The 13,044-nt window shown below is 39.8% G+C and overlaps 1 protein-coding gene across 4 annotated transcripts in view; it reads left to right on the forward strand.

Moving 5' to 3' along the window:
- AGO4 (argonaute RISC component 4) overlaps positions 1 to 13,044 on the forward strand; it is a 31,406-nt gene that overhangs the window by 13,729 nt on the left and 4,633 nt on the right. For all 4 annotated transcript variants that reach the window (XM_074334385.1, XM_074334386.1, XM_074334387.1 and 1 more), the window contains 6 exons: positions 401 to 585; positions 1,633 to 1,792; positions 4,549 to 4,864; positions 5,007 to 5,141; positions 11,234 to 11,335; positions 11,597 to 11,796. In XM_074334385.1, the coding sequence (XP_074190486.1) occupies positions 401 to 585; positions 1,633 to 1,792; positions 4,549 to 4,864; positions 5,007 to 5,141; positions 11,234 to 11,335; positions 11,597 to 11,796 (1,098 nt within the window). The remainder of the gene's footprint in view (positions 1 to 400; positions 586 to 1,632; positions 1,793 to 4,548; positions 4,865 to 5,006; positions 5,142 to 11,233; positions 11,336 to 11,596; positions 11,797 to 13,044) is intronic.

Consider the following 13,044-nt stretch of genomic DNA (forward strand, 5'->3'; position numbering starts at 1 on the left):
AGTGTACCCAGCTAGTCTCGTACCGGGCTTACCAAAATACTCATTACCTGAAATTTTGACTTTGCTTTTCTTCAGTCCAGATTTACTTACTTGAATGTCTAAAAATATCTTTGGACAGAAATGCTGTTCTGGTCTCTGGGGCCCAGCTAAGACATAATTATTTAAAAATTCAAAATGATAATCTGATAGCTTAATAATACAAATTCTTCTGCGTTATAATTGCAGCGATACATCTGCCAGTCTAGTTTTGGCAACCAGTTAAAGATTTTTTTTTTTAAATTTGTTTGTGTCTAATGTGGGCTAAGAATTTGCAGAACTGAAAGAAGTATCGTAAAGGGAAATAAATTCTAAGAATGTACTCTGAAATGAAACCACTGTGCCACTGGTTCTATTTTAACAGGAGTTTCACTGACCAGCTTCGTAAAATCTCTAAGGATGCAGGAATGCCCATCCAGGGTCAGCCATGTTTCTGCAAGTATGCACAAGGTGCAGACAGCGTGGAGCCCATGTTTAAACATCTGAAAATGACATATGTGGGCCTACAGCTAATAGTGGTTATCTTGCCCGGGAAGACACCAGTATATGGTATGGACCCCTTTAATGTTGAATGAGGGATGATATCACTAGTAGGTGTAACAGTCTGGATATACTAGATTATGCTGCAGTCACAACCCCAAACTGTCAGGGTCTCCAAGCAGCAACGGTTTGCTTTTTGCTCCTGCTATGTGTCCTCTGAGGGCAGACTGCAGCCTCTGTGCCATGTCACCATATCATTTTCATTCTGGGACCCAGTTTGGCAGAGCAGTTGCCTTTTGGAATGTTACTGGTCCCATGAAAGAGAGAACGGAGAGCTCTGGATGGTTCTTCACATCTATGATTTCTTGGCTATAATCAGCTATATGGCCTACCCAACCTGGGTGGGAGAAGTGGAAACAGGGCCAGGGACATACAGTGCAATTCAACTATAGTCCCCAAAAGAGGGAGAACTAGAATGTTAGTTGAAAGCAGTAGGGATATAAGAATGAGGAAGAGACAGGAGCCTACCGCTTTCCGAAAAGGAGCTGTTTAGTCTGTATCTACTATAAGAACGATACAAAGTTGTTTTGGCTAGCATCCAAGGAATGGGTTTGGGAATACAGACCAGCTATTTAAACTTCATAAAATATCTACAGCCCTCTCTGTATTTGCTTCTTTTGTTACCTTCTGTTTATTTTGAATGTTTAGAGAAAAAAAAGGGAAGAAAAAAACTTAAAATTCAAAGAGTTGCTTTGTGTACTGAGAGGGAGAAGCTGGGGAAGTTGATTCCTTTGCCAGGCCAGTCCTGTGTAAAAAGCAACCTCAAGCGACTGAGTGGTGGCAGGCAGCACGTGGAATACAGAAAGTGAGCTAGCTTCAAGGCCTGCAGGAGGGAAGGAAAGGGGAGAGAGAGGGCCTATCCACACTGGAAAAACAAAATTGCCTTGGGGGTGTAGGAGGTGAAAGGACCGCTCATGGAAAGCACCTAGCACAGTATACAGTATATAGCAGACACTCTGTAAATGTCAATGTGTGGATTATTTCCCTCTACTCTTGGTAATTAGGAGACTATTTAAACATTTTTTTAACTTATTATTATTAACTTATTTTTTGTAGCGGAGGTGAAACGCGTTGGAGATACCCTCCTGGGTATGGCCACACAATGCGTCCAGGTAAAAAATGTAGTGAAGACCTCACCCCAAACCCTTTCCAACCTTTGCCTGAAGATAAATGCAAAGCTTGGAGGAATTAACAACGTGCTTGTACCTCATCAAAGGTAAGATTCTGAACTCTGTTTTTCCCGCTTTTTTATTAAGATCTAACTTACGTAATTTACAGTACAGCACACAAGCTTCAAATATGCATTTCAATTGTTTTTTTATTATATATATATATATATATATATACACTCATGTAACCACCACTCAGTTTAAGCTACAGAATATTTCCAGCACCTCATCAGGCTACCTTGTAATCCCTCCCAATAGATAGCCCCCAAAGGTAACCACTATTCTAGTATCTATCACCTTAGGTAAGTTTTGCCTGTTTTTGAGCTTCATGTAAAGGGAACCATACAGTATGTGCTATTTTGTGTTTACCTTCTTTTCTTCAATATTACATTTCTGAGATTTATCCATGCTGTTGTAATTAAGTCATAGTTTATTCTTTTCCATTGTGTATGATTTCATTATATGAATATGCCACAAACTTTTAATCTATTCTACCATTGAAGGACATTCTGGTACATTCACTATATAATTCTTCCACATTTTTCGTGGAGTTAAGTACTCTTTCTCTTGTACATATATCCAGAAGTGGAATTGGTGAGTTACAGAGAATACATATATTTAGCATTGATAAATGCTGTCAAATAGTTTTGCAAAGTGGTTGTACCAATTTACATTGTCACTGAGAGTTCTAGCTGCTCCATATTCTCACCAACGCGTGGTAGTATCAGTCCTTTTCATTTTAGCCATTTTGGAGGTAATAGTATCTCGTTGTGGTTTTAAGTTGCATTCCCCTGATAACAATCATTTTGAGCACATTTTCATATGCTTATTGGCTATTTGGACATATCCTTTTGTCATAGGCCTGTTCAGTCCTTTGCCCATTTCTTAGATTGGGTTGTCAGTCTTTTCATTAATTTGTAGTTTCCTTATCTATTGAGATAATATCTGACTTGTTAACTCTAAAATGGTTTTATACCAATGTGATTTGAAAAGTTAAATGTAGGTCTGTGTTATTGGTCATTGCTATACTTAAGAAGAAGGTGAAATTGAGGGCCTTACTATTGGATGATCATATCACAATTCTCATTTTTGGTCTTTTTGAAAAATTTTTTTATTAGTTTCAGGTGTACAAAACAAGATAATAGTTAGACATTTACACTTCTCACAAAGTGATAACCACCCCCAATCTACTATCCTTCTGACATTGTATATAGCTGTTATAATACCATTGACTACATTCCCCATGCTGTACTTTACATCCCGTGTATGTAAAAAAAAACAAAAAAAAATTGTGTATATATATATATATATATATATATATATATATATATATATACATTTTTTTACTTGTGATTAATTTGACGTTCAATATTATTCTACTTCAGCTTCAGGTGTATAGCGCAGTGGTCAGGCATCTACACAGTCTATGAAGTGATCTCCCTGATAAATCCAATACCCATCTGGCACCCTACGTAGTCTTTACAGCATTATTAGTTATATTCCTCATTTTTGGTCTTGAATGAAACTTCTAGGTAATTAAATCTTTCCTGTAACATTGGTAGATGAGGTATACAGGCCATAGAAGAAGTTAAAACCTAAAATCTGAAACCATTTAATTTTACCCCAGACATTTGAGACATTATAGTCTAGTAGTTTAGAGTGCTCACTTTGGTGTCGGACTTCCTGGGTTTGATGCCAGCTTTACCACTTCCTAACTGGTAAATCTCATTTTTTAAATCTGAAAATTGAGATTATGACTGTACCACCCTCATAGAATTGTTGTGAGGACTAAATGAGTTAATACATATAAAGTACTTAGCATAGTGGCTGTTACACAGTATATGTAAGCCGTTATGTGTATGTATGTTAGGGATATATGTTCACTGTTATACTGCTCTCTGCCAGGACCATGTTATATGATGATATTTATAGAGAAATACAACATAGCCTCTGCCTTCATGGGGATACCTATTCTTTAGTACCTATTACGTCTTTAGTACCTATTACATGAGATTTTCAGATCTGGAATGCCTCCTAGATTATACTTTAAGAATCAATATTCAATCCCGAATCCTACTTTTAAGAATTTCCCCGAGAGGTTTGCATATTTTTCTCTTTGACTCCTTAGAGAAATCAGGGCCAAATAAATTAATTTGTTCTTTCAAAAAATATTTGTTGAGTGCCAACTGTAAGCTAGGCGTGTTCTAGGCACTAGGAATATAGTAGCAAATAAGACAGAACAAAACAAAATTCCTGTCCTTATGGAGCTTACGTTCTTTGTGTGTGTGTGTGTGTGTGTGTGTGTGTGTGTGTACACAATAAATAAATAAGTAAAATATGTGGTGTAAGTGATAAGTAGTATGGATAAAAATAAAATAGGGAAGGAGATAGATTTGATTCTCTTTTCCTAAGTCTCACATCTTAAAAAGAATTGGGGTTTTTAATCCCAGTTTCATGTACATTCTGTATTTCTGTATTGCAAGAAATCCCAGGATCCCAGGAAAGCCTGCTCTGGGAAAGTTTTCCCTTTACACATAGAGATTTTGTTAAATTTGGATTGGGTCCTCTTTTATATTCTTCCCTTCCTACTATTACAGAAGAATCATGTTGACTTCTGCAGTCAATTCAGATTCCCTGATTGCGTGGCACAGATACTCAGTGGGTCTTAGAGTTCTCCCCTGGTGGGCACAAGTCTTTATTCTCTCTTTTAAGATTATATCTGAGATTGTATCTGGGGAGCTTACTAAATCCAGACACTTTCACCTGCATATCTGAATGGCAATGTCTCCTTAAATCTGAGCAGGCCATCGGTGTTCCAGCAGCCTGTCATCTTCCTGGGAGCAGATGTCACACACCCCCCTGCAGGGGACGGAAAGAAGCCTTCCATTGCTGCTGTCGTGGGCAGCATGGACGGACACCCCAGCCGGTACTGTGCCACTGTTCGGGTGCAGACGTCCCGCCAGGAGATCTCCCAGGAGCTCCTCTATAGTCAGGAGGTAATCCAGGACCTCACTAACATGGTTCGAGAGCTGCTGATCCAGTTCTACAAATCCACACGCTTCAAGCCCACGCGGATCATCTATTACCGTGGAGGGGTATCCGAGGGACAAATGAAACAGGTACTCTCATTGTCCCGGAGTTGCCCTTTGGGGCTTCTGGGTGTCTGACAGAACCTGCTTCCATCTGCCACTCTGGGTAAATCAGGTCTGAGTGATACCAGGTGAGTTCTGAATTAAATGTCGTTCCATTTTTAACTCCTAGGTAGCTTGGCCAGAACTAATAGCAATTCGAAAGGCATGTATTAGCTTGGAAGAAGATTACAGGCCAGGAATAACCTACATTGTGGTACAGAAAAGACATCACACACGACTCTTCTGTGCAGATAAAACAGAAAGGGTAAGAAAACATAGGATAAACTTCATTATCTGGTGCAAGTAAATGTGGTTTTGAGTGGTCATCCATACAATTTTTTTTTCTTAAAAACACAAGTACCTAATAATAATGTAATAAATATACTAAGTAAAGTTGATCTTAGATGACCAATTCTGAATGATACAGATTTCAAGACTGAATGTTTCTCTGGTTTCTAGAGTTTGTAGAGGGGAGGTCAGAAACATGCCAGGCCCTCCAGAGCGTCACAGGCAGCCTTCATAGGGCAGGTTTATCCGTTGGGACTGTATTGCCATTTGCTACTTTTTGCTGCCAGTACCTGAGGCATGGTTCTAGGGTATAAAGAAGAATTTCTCTTCTAAATAATTTTATATCAATGCAGGGGATTCTTAGGTACAAACTTGGACCAGTTATGATGTCACACTTACTAATCATGTCACTTAACTTCCCCCAGCCATAATGTCCTCAACTATAAAATGTATTAAGAACAATACTTACCTCACAGAATGGTATAAGGATTAAATTAATAAATAAATGTTTATTTAATGTTTAATGTTAACGTGGGATAAAATCCCCAGCACTTGATAAAAGGCATTTAGTATAAATAGTGTAATCTATTTATAATCTGATACTTATGTGTAAACTAGGTAAATACATGATATTGGATGATTTTGCTTCTATGATACTTTTGATGACATTACTGCATCTTTTCCAGGTCCTCCCTGATCCACCTCCAGGGAGACCAGTTCTCTCTGTTGCCTAATCATGTAATCTTGTGGGTGACTCCCATCATTTTCTAGTACGCCCGCCCTTCGTTTTTGTCTCTAATCCAAGGCTGAGCTGTTTCTTTTTGTTTTCTGAATCACTAGAGAACTAAGGTTTTCTCCTTAGGCTCCAGGTCCACCAATCAGATCAGAGTCAAAGTACTGTCTTCTAAATTGCCCAAACCCTGACTCAGTAGTACTTCTTAGACTCTACTAATACAAATTCTCCAAACTCTTGCCCGAGTTCTGGGTACAGAGCGTCTTGCCACCCCCTCCTTAACTGCACTGTCACCTTTCCATCCCTCTGTCAGCTTGCTGTCCATGTAGCCTTAGGACCTGGATTATCTTGCTGAAACCCCAGGTTATCTCATGGTTTTGTTCTTTACCATCCAGTGTCACTCCTAACCTTTCAAGATTGGCAGTTTCAGTCCTTGGTCTGCTTTGCATCCCTGACACTTACCAACATCTTCAATTCTCTGAACGTGCCTCTTGCCAAACTCCAGCTCTGAACCAGTCCACTTGCCCATTTCCTTTGCTTCCAGTCTTAGGCTGGTAGAGATTGCTGAGGAGAAAAGTCATTGGTTAATAATGAACCATACAGTGATACCTCGGTTTTCAAATGTGAACATTTCGGTTTACGAATGCCGTACATCATTAGATAGTAAAATTCATGCTAATTTGCAGTTTTAGGGGTTGATTTTAAAGGTCTGGGACAGATTAATCCATTTTTCATTACTTTCTATGGGGAAAACGTGCCTCGGGTTTCGAACGTTTCAGAACTCGAATGGTCTTCCAGAACGGATTACGTTAAAAAACCGAGGTACCACTGTATTTCAAATTCATGATAGCAAATCTCAACCAGGACTTTGAGGCTACAATTTTTTAAAAATTTATTTTATGCTCCATAGCATCTGTTCCAAACCTTTATACGCTTTTTTAGCTCCCCAACACTATCCATGATGCTTTCATTGCCAGTAATTTGCATTGCCAGCAATAGAACAATCTTCTATTTCCCCCAGAAAACAAAATCTAGAAGACATGAATTTTCTTGCTTGGCTGCCCCTCCTTTACTTTCAAATTTAGTTAAATCTTGTGTTTTGTTATTTTCTTCCTCATATCTCAGAGGCTAATCTCTCCACCTATGCTTTCTGTTCCTAATCCTTTGCTACTTCATTTCATTAATTATCTATGATTTTCTAAAATTTCAGCCTCTCCCATTCTGTTGCTTCCTTTGCCTCATCCTCTAAAATTTCTCAACTCTGCCTTAGTCCCCCAAATAAACTTCCCTTCCTTCTGCTTCTAACTAGCCTACCTGCCACCTTATGTTTCCTTCCTTTCATGACCAAACTTTTAGGAAGAAAATGACTGGACTTTCTTTCCATACCGTCTCACTTCAATTCTCTGTAGCCTGTTGGTGATTTCAGTGACTCACTAGAGTTGCACCCTTAAGGACTTGCTCATTTCAAATCCAGCAATATCTTGTCAGGTTCCCACACTGACCGACCTCTTTGCAGCCACGAAGATAATGGCCTTTTTTGACCTTAGCAATGTGACAGGCCAAGTTCACTACCCACCTCTGTAATCAGGCTTTCTTTGACTCCTCTGCCTCCTCTGTCCATTAAACACGATGTTTCCTGGCATTATATACTTTGCCCTCTTCTCTCCTCAATTTCAATTCTCTTTAGCCACACCCACTTCCCTGGATTCACTTATTTGCTTATACATTCCTCAGTCTGTATTTTCAGCCCTAGATTTCCCTGTGTAGCTCCGGACTTGTACTTCCAATCACCTATCAGACACATTTACTTAGATGCTCTGTAGACATTGTATCAGTCAAGATAGGCTAGGCTGTGCTGTGGTAACAAAAAACTCCAAAGTCTTAGTGGCTCACAAAAATTAATTTCTTGTTCACATTGTAACTTTGCAGCAGCTGTGACCCTGAAGTCCTCCCTTTAGAACCTAGGCTGACAGAGAAGCATCTATCTGGAACATTGCCAGCCATTGTAGCAGAGGGGAAAAAAGATACAGACTAGCCAAATGCTGGCTCTTAAAGCTCCTGCCCAGAAGTAACACATTTCAGGCTACATTGTATCTGCCAAAGCAAGTTACATGGCCACTTCTGAGTTAATGGGATAGGGAAGTATGATCCTCCTCCAGGGAGGGGCACAGGAATATTTGGCACCAGTGATACAATCTACCACAGGCATTTCAAGCAAAACACGTCTAAACCTTCTATTTATTGTTTTGTCCTCATCCAAAACCTATCCCTCCCCCAATTTTCCTTTTTTTCTGTTACTTGGCATCACTGTATATAAAGTCAGCCAAGCTAGAAACTTCAGAATTGTCTTTAAATTCTTCTCCTTTCCTGTCACCCTCACCCCCACCCCCAATATCCAGTTGGTCGCATTGTCCTCTGTTCTCTGAAATCTCTCATCTTAGTTCTTCTTTGTGTGCTCTCTCTGCCCTAGGCAGAAGTCTTCTGTATTGCAGGAGACTCCTAGCAGTCTCCCTGTCTTCATTCCTCCTTCACAAATGCATCCTCTGCTTGCTGTCAGACTAGGTTTTTAAAGTACGGATCTTACCCTGCCCCTTCACTGCTCAGAAATCTTCATGTATTCCCACTGGCTACCAAATGCTTGCCTGTGTTTTCCCAATGTAGCCAAAACATAACATTGTAGTTTTATATTTCACCATACCCGTATACACCTTCCATTTCCCATATGCATTGTGCATTTTTATCCCTGGAATGACCATGTCCATTGCACCATTTTTTTTCATTTTCTAAAAAAAATTAAGGTATAATATAAATACAGTAAGGTTCATCCTTTTTAGTGTACTGTTCTATAGATTTTGACAAATGCATATAGTTGTGTAGCCACTACCTCAATAAAGATATAGAATGATTCTATCATGCACACAAATTTTCTCATGCCCTTTCATAATCAACCCTTTCCTCCACTTACAGTCTCTGGCAACCACTGACAGATAGTCTGCCCCTATAGTTTTATTTTTTTTCAGAATGGCAGATGCATGGATTCCCATAGATTTTGAGTCTGGCTTCTTTTACTTCACATAATGCATTTGGGATTCACCCAAGTTTTTGTGTATGTCAGTAGTTTGTTCCTTTTTATTGCTGAGTAGTATTTCATGATATGGATGAACCACAATTTGTTTATCCATTCCTGTCTTGAGGGGATATTTGGAGAGTTTCCCATTTTCATCCCATCCCCCCTTTTAGCTGCTACTTAGCCTGTAATAATACATGGCTCAACTATTTCCTCCCACCAACATTTCCCAGTGGCTTTCATAATGCCTTTATCATATTGCATTGCAGTTCATTGTAGGACAGGAGTTCATGTTCATTAATTTTCTCTGTATCTCTGTCCTCCCCAACATCTGCTACAGAGCCTTGTACGCAGGTGCACAACCAGCCATCGTTGAGTTAAACATGCCTGGATCCTCTTTTCCCCAGAGCATCATCTCTTTAGGCTTCTCATCTATAGACGCCAAGACATTTTTAAAAAAGAGATTCTATGGTCAAATAAGTGTGTGAAATGCTATATACTCCATCACCCTCTTAAAGATTATACCTTACTAAAGAAAGGTTCTGAGAAGTCATCTAATGGAAACGCCTTCTAAACTTCGGTTTAACTCAGTATTTCGCAAATTTGACCATAAAACACCAAAATACATCCTGCAGAACTAATATTCCTAAAGAACACACTTTGGGAAACAGTGCTAGAACTGTTATAACTCAGATACATTTCCTCTTGTCCAGCTAGGTACCCAAGGTCACATATGTATTGGATGGAATGAGACTTTACTCATAGATACTCTTATGTGCACTGGTGTATGACCCAATAGGTAGAATGGAACCAAATAAACTCCCATCAAATTTGTGCCTATATTCTAAGTAAACTTCCTCATATGAAATCCCTGTATACAGCAGAAGAGGATGAAAACTGACCAAATAGCAAGATTTAATTCCCTTCCTTGTAAATGCATTTCTGAAGTTCTCCTCTCTGCTTTCCTAGACGTTTGATTTTAGAGTTTTGGCCATAGTAGAACTTTAGAATTTTGAAAGTATAAGAGATCACACCTAATTTTATAGCTGATTAGATTGAGGCCCAAAGATATTATGTTATGCTTTGTTCAAGATACGTAATTGCAAGGCTAGACCTAGATCTGAAACTCTGGCGTTCTAATTCCCATTTCAGTGCATTCTTCCTGCTAATGCATGTGCTGGTGACTTCTTTTATTGATTCCCATCAAAAAAATATTAGTTTTGTTAAACCTGGTAAACCAATTCAAAGATTTTTTCATCCTTTACTGAAAGTTGTGAATTAAAAAAAAAAATTCCAGCGGCCAGTTGGATCAGTTGGTTAGAGTGCAGTGTTCATAACACCAAGGTCACCAGTTTGATCCCCACATTGGCCACTGTGAGATGCACCCTCCATAACTAGATTCAAAACCATGACTTGACTTGGAGCTGATGGGTCCTGGAAAAACACTGTTCCCCAATAAAATTAAAAAAAAAGAATTCCAAGTAGGAATAAAACTGATTTTTCTCAGTAAGCTTATCCATGTTACATGTCTTTTTCCCCCCTCTGTGAACATACCAATGTGTCATCTGTAAATAGATGACAATAATGCAGCCCAAAGACACAAGTAAAATAATTCCCTGAGAGGAGGGTTTCCGGGTGGGAATTCCCACCCGTTCTCAGGAATTTCTTCCACTTTCCCGAATCCCGAGAAAAGTTGGTTGGGAAATGAGGAAAATCGGCAACTTGAACCCAGTAATACCCACAATGGGAATAAACGTATTACTCACAATGTATCTCTTAGACATTTTTCCTATTTTATCACTAGGGTTTCCAGGCAGGAATTCCCGCCCATACTCAGGAAATTTTTTCGCTTTTCCATTCCCGAATCCCAAGAAAAGTTGGTCGGGAAATCGGGGAAATTGGTCCCTTGAACCCAGGTGGTTGGTAGTATGGGCCGTCACTTTGTGGAAACGATTCATCATGGAGAACAGAAAGCAGTTTATAACTCAGGGTTCCGGAACAGGAAAGCAAAAAAATTCCTGAGAATGGGCCGGAATTCCCACCTGGAAACCCTATCCTAGAGAAACCATGGAGTGTATTTGTTTGTGAAAGTATTTAAGGATGACATGGTTGGACTAAGGGAAAGTCACAGAAAATTCAATCTTGAGTTAAATTGGTTTGTGAGAGCAGCCTGCTAACTTGTTACTGATTAACATATAAAAGAAAAAAATGGCCTGAGACCAGTTTGGCACTTTGATGACTAATTACAATTTTTATTTTTTTTTTGTAGGTGGGTAAAAGTGGCAATGTACCAGCAGGCACTACAGTGGATAGCACCATCACACATCCATCTGAGTTTGACTTTTACCTTTGTAGTCATGCAGGAATTCAGGTAATTTGGAAGCTGGTCTAGATCTTTGACTCGATAGGGAGACATTTGCAAATTCAGCAGCTAGCTTGAGTAGACTTGTTATTAAACACTTTGCGTAACTTTGTCAATGCTTGTACCCTGGAACTGTTATCTTTCGGTCTAGATATTAGCTTATAGGTGTGCTAGGCAGGAATACTCTGAGTGTAAGGAGTATATTTCAGTTCTTCTCACAGGAAGCCAACCCATGTCCGAAATATATTAATCATAAAACTCTCTCTCCAGGGAACCAGCCGCCCTTCCCATTACCAGGTCTTGTGGGATGATAACTGCTTCACTGCAGATGAGCTCCAGCTATTGACTTACCAGCTCTGTCACACCTATGTGCGGTGCACACGCTCAGTCTCTATTCCAGCCCCTGCATATTATGCCCGGCTTGTGGCATTCAGAGCAAGGTATCATCTAGTGGATAAAGATCATGACAGGCAAGTTTCTTGGGCACAATAAAATCTCTTTACGTTAGCAGCATGTTAAAAAGTAAATGAGCTGCTTGCTATAGAAAACGCTTTGGAGGAGCCTACGCTTCCTTTTAAGGTTTAAATGGCAAGCAGCAAATAAAAGTGCATGTGCCTTTGAAAGCTTATAATGGGACATTTGGTCCAAGGAGTGCTCAGGCCTGTTCCTACATGTATGGCGTGTCTAAAGTCCGCCCAAGGAAAGGAGTCTCATTGGGAGTTCATTGCCTGTGGTTTTACCCTTGAGCCCAAAGCATTTCAGTTCTGCTGGGGTCCTGAGGTGCCTCAGAAGGCGGCCAGCACAGGAGCCTGACTCCTGTCAGAGCAGCCACTGGCCTGCAGGCCCCACTTCATGCAGGGAAAGTCCTGACCACTTCACTTTGCTTTCAGCACAACCTGGAAGGATGCACTAGAGTGAACCTGGGTATGTGTGTGGGAGAGGAGGGGTGCCAGACCATTCTCACCCCCAAAGAGGGACCTCAAGAGAATCAGACATTGTGACCTGTTACTGAGCTACTGTTAACTAGCTAAACAAGCTCTCTGCAGTAATTTTCTTTTCCAAATGACCATCTGTGAAGTGTAGCAATTTCTGGGCTCTTCCCCAAGTCTGAATTCAGCTGCTAAATAGTAGACATTCCACGGCAAGTCTATTTCTGTAAGGGTTCAAAATACGCTATTATGGAAAATGCCCAGCTGTGACTTGGTACCTTTCATTTTGTAGTATACATTTAATTCATTCAACACCTTTATTAGGTATTGACTATGTTCCCAGCATTGTGCTAAGTACTAAAAATGCTAAGAGGTGGAATACATGTTTCCTGGGATTTTATGTTTCAGTCTGGGAGATAATACAGGTAAACATAGAACTAACAATTAGCCCAAAGCAATATAGGTGAATGTGCAATGGGACATCAGAGGAAAGGCTTTTAGAGAAGATTTCATAGCTGGATGGGTAGGGTTTGGATCTACAAAGAGGAGGAAAGGATTTTCCAGGCAGAGGGAACAAAGGACACAAAGAAGAGAAAGAAAGTGACATGTTTAGACAATAGAAAGTTTTCTTTGGCTGGAGTATATGAATGGGAACCAGCAGGCATGAAGCTGGAAAATTATGTTAGAGCAAGTTTGTCTTTGTGAAATGTAAAAGCTATTCCTGGGATAAAATAGACAGTACTTAACAGTTAACTGAGGCTGAGTGGGCGAGAGGAGTCAGAAGAGGGA

The sequence above is a fragment of the Rhinolophus sinicus genome, linkage group LG06 (genome assembly GCF_036562045.2).
Source record: "Rhinolophus sinicus isolate RSC01 linkage group LG06, ASM3656204v1, whole genome shotgun sequence".
Lineage (NCBI taxonomy): Eukaryota > Metazoa > Chordata > Mammalia > Chiroptera > Rhinolophidae > Rhinolophus > Rhinolophus sinicus.